An 18,841-nucleotide genomic window follows, 5' to 3' on the forward strand; every position below is an offset into this window, starting at 1 on the left:
GCAGCTCTCTTAAAACAGACACCATGTGGTTCACACACGGACAACATTAAAGATGATGTGCTGAAGTAATGACTGACTCAATTTAGGTAACTGAAACAAAATTCTGTTTTCTTACAGGTACTAAGTATTACCCATGTTTTAGCAAGAAAATAATCCATTTTTTTTCAATATGAATCTACTTGACAACTTCCTTTCAAACTAGAAAGCATAATTCTGACATTAAAAAGGATCAGAGACATCAGCTCCTATTCTTCACATGTAATATGGAACTGACTTTTGGGGAGTCCCATTTTAAAATTACAGGGGACATGTCCCTAAAAGTACGTCACTAGGTCATACTTCAGGCACAATGCAGTGAATGTGCTTTGAAGAGCATCTACACAAAGCTTAACAGAATGATAACATCTTAAGTATTTTCTCTAAGATGCTTGTGTCTTTATCTCTCACTTTGTAACTTCTTTTACAATGAACCTATCAATGCAAACAGAACAATGTTTCTTCATGACAGCTTTGCACAGATGTGCCAGAACCTTCCAAAATACTTTCTTCCATTTGTGAACTATTAGAAAACCCAGGAAGCTCAACAGTTCTGAAGGACACGGCTGTGCTGTGAGAACTGAAGGCAAGCAAACCAAAATGGAACAAAAAGAAATATTAATAATCTCCTCAACTTAAAAAACATGAAGTGGAGAGGGAAATGAACATTGAGTGTCCATTATTTCAGATCAAAGCAATGAAATGGAAATGTACCATTATTTATTTTATTCCTTTTTCCTGCCATAAGACAGAACAGGCTTGCTTTAAAGGAGCACATTAAGTCAGATGGTAGATGGCATTATGCTGTTTGTTAGGAGAGCTACCCTTATGTTTTCAAACTTTTCCCAAGGTGGATTAAAACATAGTTCCTCTTGATCATTTTCAAAATATTTTTGCAAAAGTGCACAAGCGAAAAAAGCAATAACAAGTGCATAGCAATACCAAACCTCATCCAAAAAATCTACAAACTTAGTGTTGTGTAACTCATTTAAATTAAAAGAATTTCTAAAGGAAACACTTGTTGTTATGCTGTCCTTTTTAAAAAGAAGAACAAATCATCAGAGCTAGTCTAAGGGAATGCAGTAACCACTTAAGAAAGGCATTACATGGTTAAGGTCAGAGTTAGTGCTCCAATGCAAATAGGCCTGGCTAATGGTTACAACAAATAACATTCTCCTACCCTTAAGATAAATTTCTCCTTTCCTGGTATATATTGTAAACAAATGCATTTCAGTGAAAAAATCATACTCTTCATAAGTTTATCCCTCACTTCCTAAATGAATTTATTATGCTACCATAGGTTATACTTCCAAACCACAGCACACAAACTGCCACCGTAGACGTGTCCTGTTCAGAGAAAGGAAAAGTTACTGTATTGTGCAGGAAAAACAAAACATGAATTTTTGATTCTTTTAAGTCTTTGAAAAACTTAAACATCGACTAACACATTTTCTTACTTGAAATTCAAATTAAAAAAATCAAGAGAAGAAACCTGGTGAACATTAAACCTGTTTTTCATAATCAGCATTTTAAACAAGCAGAAGAATATAAATTCTATAATCATGTTATCTAACAACATTGTCATTCAAATTCAAGTTGCTACAGTACTTCATTGTTTGGTTAGAAACTTGTGCTCAGTTTCTGACTCTCCGGCTTCTGGGAATATGAAACAGGATAGTTTTCCCTGCATGCATTAGATTTTATCAAGGAATTTGAGTTAACTATCAGAGTGACATCCAGACAGGTTCAGCACAGCTCTGGGATTACTGGTGACATGCTGCTCCAGGCTCACAGGTGAGGAAGAGGAAGGTAGGTTTCCCCTGGGCTCTGCTGATTAGTCCCACAGGCAAAGTACAAACTCTTTTACTGCCAAAAGTTAAAATGAACCTGGGAAGACTTAAGTGCACAAAGCCTCAAACTTAGGCTTCCCATTCTGTTTCCCATCAGTGGCCTGATCCAAGAGGTAAGCTATGGGGAATGCCAAAAAGCAAAGCATGATTATGGGAAAGCATCTGGATGGAAGGAAACAGAATTCTCTCCAGCTATTGACAGCACTGCACAAGCAGCTCTGGGCCCAATCCAGATTTTTTGCTGTGTACCAGTGGAAACACCTCTGGCCACCCTGTCACCCAGCCCATCCAGCCCAGGGCAGTCCTCTAGCACAGCCCCGAGCAGTGAGAAATAGCTGAGGAATGAGACATGGCAAGGATCAAGTTCACAGCACTCCATCTCCCAGAGCGCCATATGTTTCCTAAGTGCTGTCAGTCACTTAAAAGCCCAGAGCTGAGACAGGCCTGACAAAAACATCCACAGCTGTGAAAACACAGGTGTGCCAGAGAACTTTCTATCCCAGCTGCTCGGATTTGTTTCCTCCTCCTGTCGGCGGCTCCAAGGCCCGGCGGTCGGAGCCCATCGGTTTGCCTTGGCTGCCACCCTGCGGCTTGAGCTGTCCAACACAAGAGCTGTCCCCAGCACCGAGCCTGCGCCCTGCTGCACATGCCCCCAGGACAGTGCCACCCCAGCTGGAGCATTCTGTGGAATCTGGGACTAAGGAACAAACTGTTAAGTTCCACAGGAAGCCATACCAACTTCTAAGTTGTGTCTAAAAGTTCTGCAAAAAGCAGACACGGAGATCATGCTGTGACTCCTGATGCATGCTAAGAGTCCTGAATTTCTTTGAATTCTTTTACGGTTCTCTTCAAAGATAAAGATTGGGATTTCTTTGTCCCAAGAGCAGCAACACTTGCAAACCCTTAGGACACAAATCCAGTGGACATAATTTCATGCAGATGACAGAATCACAGGACAAGAAAAAAAAGAGGGCATTTCTCTTGCACAGAGACAAAGCGAAAGGGAGAGCTAAAACATTTGTTTGTTGGATTCTCTTAGTGTAAAATAATTAAGTTAGAGCAGCTGCTGTTGCATGTAATATTCTGGTAGAGGTCAGTGTTTGCACCATTTCTGAGCAAGCAGGAAGGAGAAAAGACCCTAACCCACATTGGCTACCAGCAACTCCAGTGCTTCCTGAGACTACGAGGAGTCTCCCTCTTGGGAACGGCAGCTGAGGGCAGGATTGTCAGGTGGGCAGGGATGGGCAGGCAGTGGGGATGCAGGATGAGGCCAGGCAGACAGGAGAGCACTCACCTCACTCTGCAGCTGTGGGGCTCCCCAGTGGCAGCTGAGCACGGCGGCTCCGCGACGCTGCAGCACGCTCTGCAGGGCAGCTCCCTCTGCCCCGTGTGTCCCCACCAGCAGCACCTTCTTCCCACCTGTGTGACACAAGGCACGGCTCTCAGCCACCCCCAGCGCAGGGCACCAGCACCAGCAGCTGCATGGAGCTCCCCCAGGCCACTCTGGGCTGCAGCACTGCAGAAGGGGCTGCAGAGGGGCTCAGAACAGGACAGTGCCCTGTGGCTGCACCAGCACAGCAGCTGTGCAGCACAGCTGGCTCTTCTGGAGCCCGCACAGTGACAGCAACCACAGGAGTTTCCTGGTGACTCTCTAAATTCTAGTAAGCAAATACTGTTCTTCTGGCTTTTTTTTTGCACAAATCCTTTCATTCATGTTTGTTACTAAGTACATTTAATCTCCTGTTTACAGTTCTGCTACAGAAATGCTCGCTTCAACAGTTAGGAATCACTGTAAGAGAGACAACTTCTGACACACCGCCTTAAACCAACAATGTCTTCACACACACTAAACCTGTTTGTTTGAATTTGCCATTTCAGTGTCAGCACTGACACAGCACAATCCAAACCAAAGGATTTGCTCAGCAGCAATTTACAGGCAAACCTGGGTTTCCCCAACTCCTCACACTAATCAAGACAATCAAGTGAAATCCCCAACTGATGCCTGTATTTTTTGTTTGGAAGCCTCACATGTCTTGTGTGTCTTCAGTGAAATTAAACCTCCTGATGGCAGCTAACCCCTGCCTAGTACCCAAAATCTGTAGGCCTGAGACTGTTTCTGCAAATACAGCATTCAGATGTCACTGAGCAGGAGGACACCTTGTCACTAGCAGTAGATAAATACATGTCAGGTGGGAAAGCAACCCAAAAGAGAAAACACAATAAGGTCAGATTATATTTGGCTCCCACCCAGGATTAAAACAGGCCAAAATTAACGTAATGACTGTGATAGAAGGGCTCACCTATATCTTCAAGAAGCTCCATCACAGCACACACTGTAGGAGGAACCAGACAGTCACAGACATCACCATGCACCAAACGTCCTAGGTTTACACTGGATAATCTGCAGTGGAAAAATATGGCAATTTAACATAAAAAAGAGCTTGTGTAGCATAAATCCTCAGCAATGCTTGTAACATGGCTAAGAGCTAAATCCCAAGAGCAAACATCTCTCACAAAAGCAAATCCTTTGGCAGTCATGTACTGCAGCTAATTTGTATCATCCCACACCTCAGTTAGAGAAACACTGAGCCTCAAGAGAGGCCAGGAAAGGGATCTGAGTTAGAATGAGTAACACAATCCCAGGATACACAGGCAGCTCTTTACTTGTCACCATGTCACCCACAGCACACTGGGCACAAGCACTTCAGTGGCTGCAGTGAGACCAGACTGGCTGCCAGAGACAAGCTGGCCTAGGAGGGGGCAACAGAGGTGTTCCCATACTGACAATGTCCTGTACTCCACATAATGGAAAGGTTTTTGAAGGATTTTTAGATATTTTTCCTGACATGAAGAAAAAAAAAAAAAGAAGAGAGTGGGATAAAAAAAAATGGTAATAGCCTGCAGCTAAGAGCAGGAAGGCTACAAGAGCAGCAAAATGATAACTCACAAACCTAAATTACACCAGTGGTCTCTTCTGAGAGCAGTACAACTCAACACTGATTAGAAATCTGTGCTAATGGGTCCAAACTATTATAGCTTACTCTCTCACCACAAGAGAGTGCTGTAAGGAAGTTAAAACCTCTCTGCAATTTTTCCATCAATCCTTCTTGTGAAAATTCAGTACTTTGTGCCTACCACTTGTATTACTGAAGTGATGAAATACCTTAAGTATCGCCAGTAAATCAAGATTTCATTTTTTATTTCTTTGAAAGGACTATGCCCTGAATGTACATTATGTATTTTATGTACAAATAAAAAGATAATGCCCAAAACTACTTCAGCAAAAGACTTCTCATTGATTCAGAGGCATCTTTTATCACTGTTCAATAGCACAGCTAGACACATTGACTGAGGAATTCATTAATGAAAAGCAGAGGCAAAAACTGATTTTACAGAGCCATCAGGCTTGTGCCTGCTAACATTATTTCTCAGTGCTCCACTTACCCATCCACATCCTTCTCTGGTTTCACAGCATTTAATACCTTACTGCTATATAAGCTTTCTGGGAGGTCAAGAGCAAGGCCCTGCACGTTAGGATCGTCATTGAGTCTCAAGATTTCACTGACAATCTAGGAAGTTAATAAAAAACATTAAAGACCAGAACAACAGATAAAAGAAGAATATGATTAGAATGAGGTAAAACCTGTAAATTTTCTTCAATTACTTTATGGCCACCTTGGCTTTTCTTGCTTATTACTGTAAATTCCAAATGAAAAAGCTCTACTCAGTTTATTATCAGTGGCTTACCAAATTAAGCCACCCTGACTCTATTCTAAACATCTTGCAAAGCAAACACATATTATGTGACATTATGCTGCCAAAAGCAGTTTGTGTTTCAGCACTCCAAACCTCAGCAAAAGGCTGTCACTGTAATGGCTTCTGAAGCTGCTTTCAGACACAGGACACCTGAGTTAATACAGAGTGCAAAACAGGACCAGATCACATCCCAACAGAGGGACAAAAAGCTGTAACACTTGAAAGAACAACTATACAAGAAAAAAAATCATTTTATTAAACCAGCATATATGGTTAACAATTTTCCTTCTCAAAACACCCCAATCCTAAGAGCTGGCAATTGCCTTGTGAAGAACTGTTAGGCTGAAAAGGCACCACAGAGAAGTTTATGGAGTTCAAGTTCTGAACCAGATGCAAGTTCAAGTAGTTTATAATTGGTCATATTTGACATCTGAGACTGTCCTACCGACCCTTGATTCCCTCCTCTCTAAAATATAATGCTGATTCATGCTATTCTGCTGTGACCAGAAAGAATACAAAGGAACAAAACATGTCAAACATGTTTATTTAGGTGAGAAATGTCATGCAAGCATGTCTTCCCATCCTATATAAAAAACCACTGTGTAAGCATCATAAAGCTTTATAATAGAATTGGATTAATATCCAACAGTAAAGGATTATAATTAGTTTTTTTTTTCCCTTAACTAATACCATGCCTTTTTAAAATGCTTTTCTTTTAAACTATTCATTGTAATTGTGAACTCTATTACCCAAACACTTGATATGCAATCAACCTTAAGCTAGGAACTAGGCAGGAATTAGATTAGCTGCAACTCTGAACCAAGAGAACACACTACTTTCATGCTAAACACAGATTACAAAAGCATGTCACTGGTACAGAAATGCCTCTTTAGTTTCCTGACTCCTGGGGCAAAGCCAGGCATATTTCTTAAGGTCCCATGGCACTTGACAGCAACAGGACTGGTATACATTGCACTAGAAAGGGTGAATGTATATGGACATGAAAATACCTGCATTTTTCTTTTTAAAAACCCCTTTGATATGGTACAAAATGCTGAGGGCCTACAGAGCAATTAAAAACTCAAGCTGTATTTCTGCCTCCTGGAAAAGTAATTCACTTTTCCATTTTAATTGCATCTTACTTTAATTCAGCTTTCCATCATCACAGCATTTAAATTACTTATAACTCATGCAGGGTAAAGTAGCATAGTATTTTCATGCTTTTATTGTACAGAGGAAGTTATGACAAAACCCAAATGTGCATGGGATTGAAATCCCTCCCACCTTCCCACACCAGGGAACACAACTGAGATGTGGATTTTAATAGATGAAAAAAAACTGCCATAGTGAGTAAGCAAGACAGTCAGCAAACCATGATAAATTTTATTGGAAATAACTTCCTTTAAATAAAAGAAATACCCCAATTTTCTCTTTAAATACACAGCTAAGCCACTTCTAAGATACGACTTCAAACTAACTGCAACTACTGCTGCACAGTCACTGTATTTTACCTGTTTCCTGCTATGTTACTCAACAGATAAAATGCATTTTCCAACAACAAAGTGTATTTGCTTTTCATTTCAAAAGCCCACTCTTCTTAAATGGGTAGCTGACTATGCATAATCTACAAAACTTCACAATAAATTCCTTTCAACGTATCTGGAAGCAGTTCTTGAGATTACACTGCAAGGCAGCAACATTTTAAGAACAAAGTGTACCAAAAAACAAAAGAGTACACAGAACTCACAAGCCTGCAGGATTATCAAACTTGCCAAGCACAAGGAGGCCAGCTGATAACAGAGACATCTTCTACTACACAGTCCTTCACTGGTTTAATTTTCACATGGTTTTCTATATTTAAAACATAATTTATATTAAGTGCTGCACCTTCAACAAGGCAAAGAATTCAGGCCTCTAGTCATTTGGGGGGGATGTTTCTTTTTTAATACATAATTGAAACATTAAAAGATCAATAGACAAATTCAACATCTGCTTCTTTTCCCCTCCCTTCCCCATATAATCATGTAATCTATAATTTCCCTGAATAATCTGGGTAATAATCAGGTACAGTCAGAAGAGCAACTGTGGAAGACAGGATACCTGAGCTGGTATGGGGTTAAACACCAAGCACAAACCCAAAACATTACTCTTGATTCTACCCCAGCTTGCCAGGGAACAGCAGACATGCCCATTAATTCTCTTTTTTCCACTCTTGCCAGTAAGGGGATAATATTTGCTATTTAAACCAAGGCAATCCTAAGCCTAATTTGAGTTACCAGAGGTCAGTCAAAATAATAATGAATGTCAGTAATAAATAGAAGTTTATGACAAAAATCAAAAAGGAAGGCTCTTTCAGGTACTTCAGTTACCTCATCTTTGGTGCTGCCTTCAGGAAGACAGATGTGAATAACACGTAGACCAATCTGTTGAAAGAAAAGACTTAAAATTACCAAAGGCAAGTAGCTCATGATTATTAACACATGTATCAGCTAAAGCTTACCTCTTTGGCCAAGTTCTTGTTTGCTTCTTGAATCAACTGGTCATTATGTGCCTTGGGGAACAAAACAGTAACTGAGTTTTAAAGCAATACATTTTAAAAATGAGTACACTAATGCACATCTATGCAAGAAACATAGTGACAATGTCTGTGTCTAAAGGTATTCAAACTAATAAGAAACAATTCCAAGAAAGAAGCAGAAGGCCATCCCTGATAATCCCAAATAGTTCAAGACTGCTGACAGTGAAAAAAAGAGATGAAAAAGCACAGGCTTCATGGAGAGGCACAACTCCTGTTAGGGAAGGAGGACTTGCCCTCTATCCCTCCCTGCACTGCCAGCATTCCTGGCACTGCACTGCCAGCATCCCACTCCCCAAGTGTGGCAGCAGGTGCTGAGTGGCAGCACAGAAGCTGCTGCACTGAGGACACTGCAGGGCTCACACTGTGCCAAGGAAGAAGAGACAGTCTAGGGACAGCCCAGCAGCTGCTCCCCTGTGACAGTAAATGTGGGACTGTGCCCCCACACTGACTGCTCAAGAAGTTTAACTGGGATGGAGCAACTGGTGGTACCACACTGTCCCCTGTAATGTCCCTGCAGCACTGGCAGGTGAACACTTACCTTGTGTGAGTGCAGACAGTCCCTGCCCTAAACCAGCTCCTATCAAAACCCACTGAGCAGCACAGGTGAGGCCATAGCTCAGCACAGGGGCTGGCAGAGTGCAAGGGCAGGGCAGGAGGTGCAGGGGAGCCAGTGGTGCTTTGCTGAGCTTTGCAGGGCAACAGCTCCACTGTTAAGCATGATCCTGATGCTTTATTTTACTTTTCAGCATCAAAAAACTTAAGAAGCATCCCCCAATCATTTTTTGCTGTTGCATAGCTTCAACCAAGGTTCAACGTGGATAATAATAAGCAACAGAGGTATCAATTTTGGCATTGATTCAGATTCAGTTGACTCAAGAGGAAAAGGACAGTCCTAAAATCATTCCACTGCAGGTTCAGCCTGCAGCTCCTCATTCCCAGCCCTGCAGAAGAGGCAGTGCCCTGTCATGCCAGCTGCTGTTACTCACAAGTAAAGGAGGTGACCTCCCTGCCCTCCCTCTGCTCCTCTGGGCAGATGTGGCACATGGGGAGCAGCACAAACATTAGGGCTCTGCCCACACTACTGGTAGAACAGAGCATGCAAGAACATCTGCACACCAAAGCAAATTTTCTTTGCACCAACAAATACACATTTAAAATGGGCTCTGCTTCAGTCTTCACAACTAGACCAGAGCTAGAGTGACTGGAAAGCTGGAGAACAGAGCTTGGGTGAATTTTACCCAGAGGGATCTAGGCCACATGTTCCTACAGGCACCTCATGAGGCAGACCAAGTGGGATAAAAGGGACAAAAGGGACATTCCTCCCATTGTGCCAGCACAAAACACGCACGTGGCCATGCAGAAAACCAGACCCAGGAGACAAATGTGGTTGAAAGGAAGTGTCTTTAGACCCCTTGGGCTGGAGTAGATCCCAGTCCTAGTCCAGATCATGGTGCAACTGGCTGGAGACTAACAGGAGTGAGAAAAAACAGGTCACTTTTTTTCCCTATCAATCCTTAAGCTTTAGCCCTAGAGGGCTCTGTGAAAATGCAATTATCAGGAAGGGTGAGAGATGACAGAGTCTGTCCAGACAGCCTCACTAGAAGACCTTCTGAAATAAAGCTGTTGTTGCATTACTTAAATTCACTACCAGTACTTTAAAAATACTTACAGTTGTGTTTTGAACTTAAAACCTACTGGGTCAGTTTGAGTGTGTGCCCACTCAAAATCAATACCACCATCCTAGGAAACAGGACAATTACATTTTTGCCAGCATGGAAGTGGGTCCCCTCTGAATGATAAACATCCCTAATAATTTTGTGGCTTTCAAACCTTTAGAAATCTAAGAATGAACAACTTTCAGCTTGGCAAGGATAGCTATCCTCATCTCTGATTTTGATTGTCTATCAAAAATGGCACCATCAGTGAAATGGAAATCTCTTCACAGCATTAGTATAACAATGGTTCTCAATTCTGCAAGATTCCTTCACATCAGAAAGCGCTGCTACTTTTACAGGATGCTGACACTTTACACTTATTTCATACAAACCCTTCTGAGTTGACTGGGACTTTTTAGTGTGGTTTTCCTCTCCTTAGAAGAGCAGGAAGACATTGATAAGCTGTAGCTACCCAATGGTAGCATGGCTGACAGGAAGCAAAAGGGCCTTTCAATAATCCTGGCATTGTTATTTCAGGAGTGGTAAGTGAAGGGAGCCCACATTTTCAGGAACGTAAGGACTTTGCTCAGGATTGCAAAAAAAGCTTTATGCTAAATAAAGGTTTGAGAACACTACTTTAATTCAACTATTAAGTTAATCAGCTTAGACAAGGTGTGAGAAAATGTGATCCATACTTAAAACAACGAAGATTATATTGGCAAAAGGAAGAAGGGATAAAACTGTTCCTTTCCTTTGCAAAGCCTTGCCAGGCCTGAAGAAAGGCAATTTACCATCTGGCGGAGCTACCTCATCCTATTGCTTTGCTTTATAATAAAGTAGACAATATTCTTTATAAAAAAGGATTACAATTACTTTCTGCAGGGTGTGCTTCTCAAGTTTCAGACAACTAATGGTACCAAAGGAGATCTCTCACAGCCAGTGAGTGCACAGACATACTTTACCTGAATAATGGCAAGTGTTGGCTCAAGCCGGGGGTTTTTTCTCTTAAGAGAGGCCAAGGAATTCTTTGCATTGTCAGTAACTTTGCTGCAACACAGTGAGAAGCAAATCTTTAACAAAATAAATCCTCCAAACATTAGCGGGCAGAAACCAACATTAGTCAACAATGTAACAGAGATGCTTGGGCTTGTAAATTTTCAATCTGCAAAGTTATGGTTGGATGTGAACTGTGAGGGCTGATGCTCAGCAGGCCAGTACAGAAAACCTCAAAAGGCCAATTTTTTTTTTTTAATAGGTATGTGGGCATTGCTCTGGCATGCCCAAAACTTTATAGCTAGTCTGTGCTAATTCATGAGAAGGCTTGTCCAGCCCCACCATGGGAAGGGAACCAGCACCGTGATCTGTCTGATCAGCTGTTGGGTGAGGTGGGTCCTTCATCCCCATACCCTTGGCCAGGGCAGTGGGAGATGCAGAGCCTTTACAGCTGGGGCTGCCACGGCTTAACCCGGGCTACACCAACCCCTGGGCAGCAGAGCAGCCACTTCCAGGATGCCTTTCAAAACCACTGGCAGAAGGGAGACAAGGCAGCTCTGTTTCCCACATTACTTCTTGGAAAAACTAGTGACAGCCAGGCACTGGGAACGCTTTCTGGAAAAAAAATTCTGGGTAAGTGGCGGCCAGCTCTCCTCCGTTACCTTTTGCGGGTGCAGGTGGGCAAAGAGGAGACCCCCTGTCTGTCTGTCCCCCATAGCAAGGAAGACAGAGAACAGCCTGGAGTGGATTTTTGACAGCTCCTATCCTTGCAGAAGCCAAGGACCAGTTCAATTCAATGTCGTTGCAAACTATCCCGACCAGGGCTGATCGGGACGAGAAGGGACCAGGGACACGTTTTTCCAGGCACACATCTGCGCACCGCCTCACCTGAGCCACCGCCACATGACGGCAGTTCCGCCCGCTCCCAAAACGCCACCAAAACCAAAACCCGGAGCAAATCCCGCCAGCGCCTCTGGGGGAAGGGGGGCATCTTACGACGGGGTCCCCCCAAAATCCCACCTCAAAACCCAACCCGACGCACCCGGTGAGGGCGCATCGCCCGGATCCCCCCCACCCCTCCTCCTGCGTGCCCACACCATCGCACCCCCGGTTGCATCAGCCGGCGCTGCCTCCCCACGTGCGCCTCTTACCGGGCGGCCGCGGCCGCGCTGCGGGCCCGGGGCAGCGGCGCGCTCAGCCCGCGGCGCGGCGGCAGCGGCAGCGGAGCGGCGGTGAGTGCCGGGGCCAGGCAGCGCCGCAGCGCCGCGCTCCTCATGGCTCCGGGGCGCCCCGGCAGCCGCGGCGGGCACGGGGCAGGGGCAGGGGCAGGGGCGGGAGCGAGGCCGGGGGCGGGCGGGGATGGAGCGCCGCCTGCCCCGCTCCCCGCCCCGCCGCTCCCCCGCTGTCGCTTCCGCTTTTTCTTTGCAAGAGAAAAACTGCATCCACATCACCCCCGAACAGCAGCTCCGACAGACTGTAACCAATAACTTCATTCTTGCGCGCCCCGCAATGAAAAGCACCCAAAGCTTTTGCATACTCAACGTTTATTAAAAATAGTATGAAATGGTCCCTGGGAGAAGTTACAATACTAGTAAAGTCCCTTTTTTTCTGGTTGGTTGGTTCTTTTCCCCTCCCTCCCAATTCCATTGATTGCATGAGATGCGAGTTAAACATTCTCCTAAAGCCGTTTAAACAAATCTAGATGTGCGCCCACAGATTTACCTTCTATCCATATTTACAATACTTTACAAGCTATATTAAATAAATATGGGCTCTGCTACACCTCGGCGTCTTAAATATGTACAACATTATTTTTCAGTCGGATTTTACTAGATAGATACGGGTCCTATCACAGGGGCTGTGCTGACTGTAACAAGTCCCTGTGGTACGAGCTAGTAAGTACCATGACCAACCAGCCCTCAAAATAACAATTCCTAGCCAATGCAAGATACCTGTGGTAAATAATTTAGTCAGTTCTAATAAATTCAAGTCCTCAAATCTTAGTCTACAAGTATTTAGCTGTACACTAATAACTTCAGTTTTTCCTCATGGTAACCAATGTTAACAGCTGTTACCTCATGGTAACCAATAAACAGCTGTTCTGGCAGTACAGTGCTCTGTAACTGAGGGGAGTGATATGTGGTTAGTAAAAACAGTATTTCAATGAAATTCCTTTGTTTATTGATATGTTTAACTCGGTACTGGCTTTATCCATGTAATCTGAAAAATGTAAGCACCAAAAAAGAACAACAGTCACACAAGATGATCAGTGTAGATGTATCTAGGCTTTCCTTTCGGTGCAATGTTTTCAAGTAACAGAATCCAAAACTGTGCAACAAAGATGATGAAAGGGAGTTAAGTGTAGATGGTACTGGAAAGCCTGTCCTTGCTCTAAATGGCAGCTTTTATTCTATACACTATTTGCAAAAGAATGGAATGTATTCTCATTTTTAAGCTACTTTTTTATTGTACATAAATTGGATTAGAGTCAGCACGGACTGATTTACAAAAGATATCTTTTACCTCTCTCTGTCAGGAAGTGTCACTTCCTGCTGCAGGAGATGCATGCCCTGGGGACTGCAGCTTGTCACTCAACCAGCAGTATCACTGAACCACCCTATGGGCCAAATGTGCCCCACAATTAGTATTTCACCCAAGAATCTGACCAAACCTCATTGTCTCACAGGGTTAATGACACTGGGGCTTGAACCAGTGCCCAGCAGCCCACTGCATGTAACACACAGCTTTGTTTCAAACTCTACCCAGCAGCTTTTGACAGCTGGTTGCTGAGCTACAAGACACTCAGATTTGGACTGTGTATCACAAATGCCACCATCACTGGAGGTACCAAGACTGGCCTAGCCCTCTTGACAAGCAGTGCAGCTCCCCTTCTAATGCCAAAACCATTCCCCAGGCAAGGACTGTCACATCCACAGGTTCTCATAAAAAGCCTCCACTGCCTGTCTTCTGCCTCCTATGCAATTCCAGTAAGTAGAGAAGAGGCTTCAGACACGGAGCTATCAGCCTGGCACAAGTACTAGAACTAGATTTTCTTTGAAATGTAAGAAGCTTGCTCCAAAGTAATGTAGTATATGCATTGGTCCCACACACTTGGAATCTGCCTGATGAAAAGTAACGTGCAAAAAGGTGTGTGCAATTGCACACACAGCCTGTTGATGTAATCACCAGAATCCTGCTCAGAAATCTGAACAGTCACAGGAGCAGCTGCCCAGCTAAATGCTCCTGTATGCAAGCAGAGTAATCATACAGGTGTTTTGGATGCAGAACACTGGACACCAACGGGATAGTCTAAATACCAAAGTTTCCAAATGATAAAATGGCTTAAGAATCAAATGTTATTACACCTGGTTGGATGGCAAGAATCAGGGGGTATCGCACCTAAGAAAGGAAGAGATGTGAAGGTTCAGTAGGAGATGAGAAGTTCACATGTGCTGCAGAGAGACCCCAGACAGTGCACATGGCCTTTTTCACATCCGGGATTCTAAACCATTTTTTAAAAGATACATTTTGCATCTATTTACAACATTATTGCAATACAATGCCTGATAGTGTAATATTATGGAAATACGTGATGCCAGTACTGATTGTCCTAGTATATATTCTGTCATGATAAGGCAGTACAGCTAGGAATTACTGAAAGCATCAAGCAAAGCTACTTGAACTGAGACACTGAAACTTTTCCCTTAAAGACTGGACAATATTCTGCTGATTAGGAGATGGTACTCTCCATAAGTAGTCATTCAGTTTATCCGAATCACTGTAAGCAGTCAGATATGGGGTAAGTGTGTGTTTGCTGCTGGCAGACTTTGCAGGAGTACAGGAGACAGTTTTGCCACAGAACATTTCAGAAGGAACAGCATCTGTGTTACGCAGTTTAGGATCTGATTTCCTTGTCTGGTTCTGAGAAGTCTCCAAGTCAGATCCCTCATCTTCAGACTTTATTTCAACATAGTCATCATCATCCCCTTCTCCGTCTTCAGAATCTTTGAAATTCGAAAAATAGTTCTGAGTAGCCATCTGTGCTGTCAGAGGGGAGGCTCTGTTCACTCTCAGGACCTTTTGAGAATCCTGCAGAATCATATCTGAATAGTTTTCAGGGATCTGCTTTCTCATCTCAGACCCTGTATATCCTGAAGCAATTCCAGGAGTTTGATGGCTGTTGAATCGAAAGTTCCTATTCAAATGGAGCCTTTTCTTATCAATTTCATTATTATATACAATTGATTCTCCAGACCTGTTGACCACTATTGAGGAAGAGGACTGTGACCTGCTGTATGCCTGTGGTTTTACACAGCTTACTCTCCTCCCCAGCGAGTTATAGACGTGATCCTGATGCAAGTTTTCTTTGTTTGGCTGGCTTATAATGGCACTCCACCTCTGCGCCGGGACGTGCAAACGGTTGGAAATTTGAAGGGAAGGTACTGAGCCAGCTGATGGCAACTGCTTCGAACTGCTTTTTGTACCAGCTTCTGTAAATGAGTTCTTGGAGTTTGGGTCCTGGGATTCGGAGCACGGAGAGAAGTCGGCCAGCTCACCGTTACTGTAGGTAGAATGCAAAAGCCAATCTTCTGCTCTTGAGCAGTCACAGGCAGGCTGGGAACGGGGAGGAGACGTGGGTGTGGAGAACCTCGCAGCTGATGGCTCCTGAGGAGTGGCCCCGGCTTCCTTTTGGACCTTAGGCGTACTGTCTCTGAAGACAATTTGGTCATAAAGCTGGGAATATTCAGCTATTCTGGCACCTAGAAAGAAGAGAGAATTAGCTTAGCAGAGACGAGGAATCCATTTCAGCAAATCATGCAAAAATTTAAAAATCTCAAAACCCTTAGTATTAAAAAGCTCTTAGAGAAAAGCTTTCAGTTGTGTCAATAAATTTGGCCTCTGCAAAGTAACATGAAACACTGGAGGCCTTTGCATCACATTTCAGTACACTTTGTTGAGGAAAAGAAGCATAAAATATCTTGCTACAGTGAGCAGTCACGCAGAACACAATGCAGCACAAGGTTCCAATAATATGCTGCTTGTTTCATGTTAAAATGGAAAAGAACATTCTAAAAATGGCCTGGTAAATAAGATATTTAGGGAATTTTAAAAATATCACAAGAAAGCAAGAATGACACTCTGGTGCATGGAGTCTGCTGGCTCCCCATCTTCTGTTTGTTTCAATCGATCATGGACAAAAATAGTTCCAGACCTGTTGCATATCCATGACTTTGCACATTCATTAGCTGATAGAAAGATTATCAGTTCTTTCTTATCTGACCACATTCCTTATGCTTATGGGTATGATTCTGAAAGGCACCTGAGCAAATATATGTGACCTGTTAGAAGGCAGACCAACTTGAAAAGACACTGGTTCAGTCAAACTCTAAAGATCACGCTATTAAAGGAAATAACTGCTTTTCTGTAGGGAGGCCAACAGAGCTTCGGGCATGATTTCTACTTCCAGCCTCAGCTGAATTGCTCTTTTCTGACACTGCCCTGCTATTTCTTCTCAAAGTTATCAAGTAACAAGAAATGAGACATAAAGGACCATTCACGTTAAAGCAGTCTGAGAAAATTAAGTTCACTTGTAACACAGAAAATACCATCCTGACACTCAATGATCAAGGTGCGAAAAATTCATAATCTTCCAGTTCAGAACACAAAGTTCACTGAAAGTTACTGAAGAAATGTATCTGTACAGAAATGTTTTTAACATACCAATAGCAGGACCTCCTTGTTTTTTCTCCTCCAGAATAGCAGCAAGATCTTTGTGTTTCAGTTTCTGTTGTCTGCTAGCTGGCTGTTCCTGCTCTGGACTTTTAACTTTCAAAAGCTGGTTAGCCTTCTTAATTTTTTGACTGTACTGTCTTGCCATCATAAAAACTCTGTTCTTTGTTTTATCCATAACAGCCAAGTCATTTTCCACACCCTCTGCAGGTGTGCTGGACAGAACACTACTGACAGGCTCATATGGACTATCTACAAAAGGCATCTCACTGGAGAAGGAAGATCTGTTCAAACTCATAAAAGAGTTCTCCCTGCATGGTGTAGTGTCTTCAAGCCTGAGATTAGCCTCACTTATGGTGGCAGCCCTGGGCTTCACAGTTTTAGGGAAAATAGGAGTTTCCGGCAGAGAGAGAGTAGACAGTGAGTACTCTACATCTTTACTCAGTTGAAGTGTGCTACCAGCATGCAGCCTTTCCTGCATGTCATCTTTACAAACAGGAAAGGCTGCAAGGACACGGTCTCTTGTCTTTTCCTCATTTTTCTTGATGTAGTTCTCCAGGTCGTTCCAAATCTCGTCTACTTCCTCTGAGAGTTTGTCTGCTGCAGACTTATGCGACAGCGAGTCAGAGTTGGAGGAGCTATCTACGAAGCTCAAATAGTCAGTGTCAATGGGCACACGATGGTAAGAGCTTTCATCTTCACTGAACTGCAGACTCTCCTCAGAAACAAAATGTCGCAGATTGTCACAATATGCAAAGTCTTTTTCCAAAAAACTCCTCCTTTTAGAGGATTTTAAGGAGTCACGTTTAAAACTCAATAGAGATGTTTCTGGAAGCCGTATGGTGTCATAGATGTTGTCTTCAATAATTCTGAGCTCATCCAAACTTGAAGTTGGTGCTTCTTTACTGAGCAGTATCTCCTCCCTGCTAGTATGAACAGAGGTCCTCTTTTGATTTGCTGTTGTCTTTTTGGAAGTTGAATCTGAGCTGCTTTTGTTTTCAGCCTCATACAGAGAGTCTCTAGCAGATCTCCGGGGACCATGGTGTGTCTCCTCCCTTCTGGTCAGACCCATCAGCTTTAAGTCTTCATAGCTTATATTATCATAAACATGTTCAATATCATCGATAGTCAGCTCCTCTGAAGATTCAGGATACGCATTCCTACTGTTCCCCTCTGCTGCCTTCACCTCCCTCCGAGAGCCACGCTCCCCTGTTTTGCACCTGGCGCTGGCTGGACACGTGTTGCTTTCACCAGCACTGCTGGCCCGTCTAACGATTTTGTGACGAGTGGGGCTGGAAGTCTCATTTTGCTGCGCTTGCCCCAAGTGCCAGCTGCATGGACGGCCAGAAGAATCCCTCCTTTCTCCACCAGGAGCTGAGCTCGTGGTGGATGTAGACGCTGATGGTACAAACATCTGGTAATCGTCTTCATCATCTTCGTTCTCATAAGGTGGGCGCCGGCTGGGGAACAATGCCTGCCTGATCTGATGGTCCGTCCAGATGTTTCTGACAGAGGTACTTCCCCCCAGGATATTCATGATCAGAGAGTTGCTCTGGGGTGTGCTGAACTGTCTAGGAGACTGTGGCTGCCTAGCTGCGCAGGGAAATGGAAGATCGGTATTCAACTGCATTGACTCTTCATCCGAAGGGTCCTTGGAGCTCTGTGGAGATTTGAAATTTGCAAGTAACATTAGCATATCCCTGTAATAATACAGCAACTCCCTCTTTTCACAGCACTGCCACAGTGCCAGTCTGTCCTGCAGCAGAGAATCACGTGGAGATGGGCAGGGCAAGTGCTCTCTCCCAACAGAGAGTGAGGGAGCCAGGGTGGCAGTGCCAGACTGCTTTGCCTCCTAATCCTTACCATGGCTCAGAGTTTACTCTCGGTGTTTAATAACATCTTACTTCAAATACAAGACAGTAGCTTATGTTAATGCATGAGTAATTAAAGGCAAATCTGTTTGGCAGGAGTTGGATTAAACCTTTTATGATAACTCTGCAGTTTCACAGTTGGATTAAGCTAATCTGACTCTGGGTTTGTGCCAAAAGTTTTGTTCTTCTCCTTTTCCTTGCCTATAACGCTAGCAGAAAGGAATCTTATGCTCTCTAGCCATTGAAAATGTCCTTTTTTTATTAGTGTAAGTTTTCATCCAGATCTAATTTACAACAAGGCCACGTGCTCCCTAATGCCAACATAAAGGATGCTTTAGATATTGCTGGCCAGAATTTGGGGGAGAGAAGGAA

The 18,841-nt window shown here is 43.5% G+C and overlaps 2 protein-coding genes across 6 annotated transcripts in view; both read right to left on the reverse strand.

Annotated features, from left to right (window-relative positions):
• MTHFD1L (methylenetetrahydrofolate dehydrogenase (NADP+ dependent) 1 like) overlaps positions 1–12,216 on the reverse strand; it is a 145,550-nt gene extending 133,334 nt beyond the window's left edge. Inside the window, exons 1-7 of one of the 2 annotated variants that reach the window (XM_026794154.2) lie at positions 12,020–12,216; positions 10,838–10,922; positions 8,143–8,193; positions 8,012–8,065; positions 5,331–5,455; positions 4,187–4,287; positions 3,181–3,305 (exon numbers count right to left, since the gene is read on the reverse strand). In XM_026794154.2, the coding sequence (XP_026649955.2) occupies positions 3,181–3,305; positions 4,187–4,287; positions 5,331–5,455; positions 8,012–8,065; positions 8,143–8,193; positions 10,838–10,922; positions 12,020–12,144 (666 nt within the window). In that variant the 5' untranslated portion in view covers positions 12,145–12,216. The remainder of the gene's footprint in view (positions 1–3,180; positions 3,306–4,186; positions 4,288–5,330; positions 5,456–8,011; positions 8,066–8,142; positions 8,194–10,837; positions 10,923–12,019) is intronic. The other variant, XM_074537764.1, reaches the window with a different exon arrangement.
• A 171-nt stretch (positions 12,217–12,387) lies between these two features.
• Positions 12,388–18,841, reverse strand: part of PLEKHG1 (pleckstrin homology and RhoGEF domain containing G1) — a 127,367-nt gene continuing 120,913 nt past the window's right edge. For all 4 annotated transcript variants that reach the window (XM_026794140.2, XM_026794141.2, XM_014267814.3 and 1 more), the window contains 2 exons: positions 16,590–18,258; positions 12,388–15,628 (listed from right to left, as the gene is read on the reverse strand). In XM_026794140.2, coding sequence (XP_026649941.2) covers positions 14,532–15,628; positions 16,590–18,258 — 2,766 coding nt within the window. In that variant the 3' untranslated portion in view covers positions 12,388–14,531. The remainder of the gene's footprint in view (positions 15,629–16,589; positions 18,259–18,841) is intronic.

The sequence above is a fragment of the Zonotrichia albicollis genome, chromosome 3 (genome assembly GCF_047830755.1).
Source record: "Zonotrichia albicollis isolate bZonAlb1 chromosome 3, bZonAlb1.hap1, whole genome shotgun sequence".
NCBI classification, from domain to species: domain Eukaryota; kingdom Metazoa; phylum Chordata; class Aves; order Passeriformes; family Passerellidae; genus Zonotrichia; species Zonotrichia albicollis.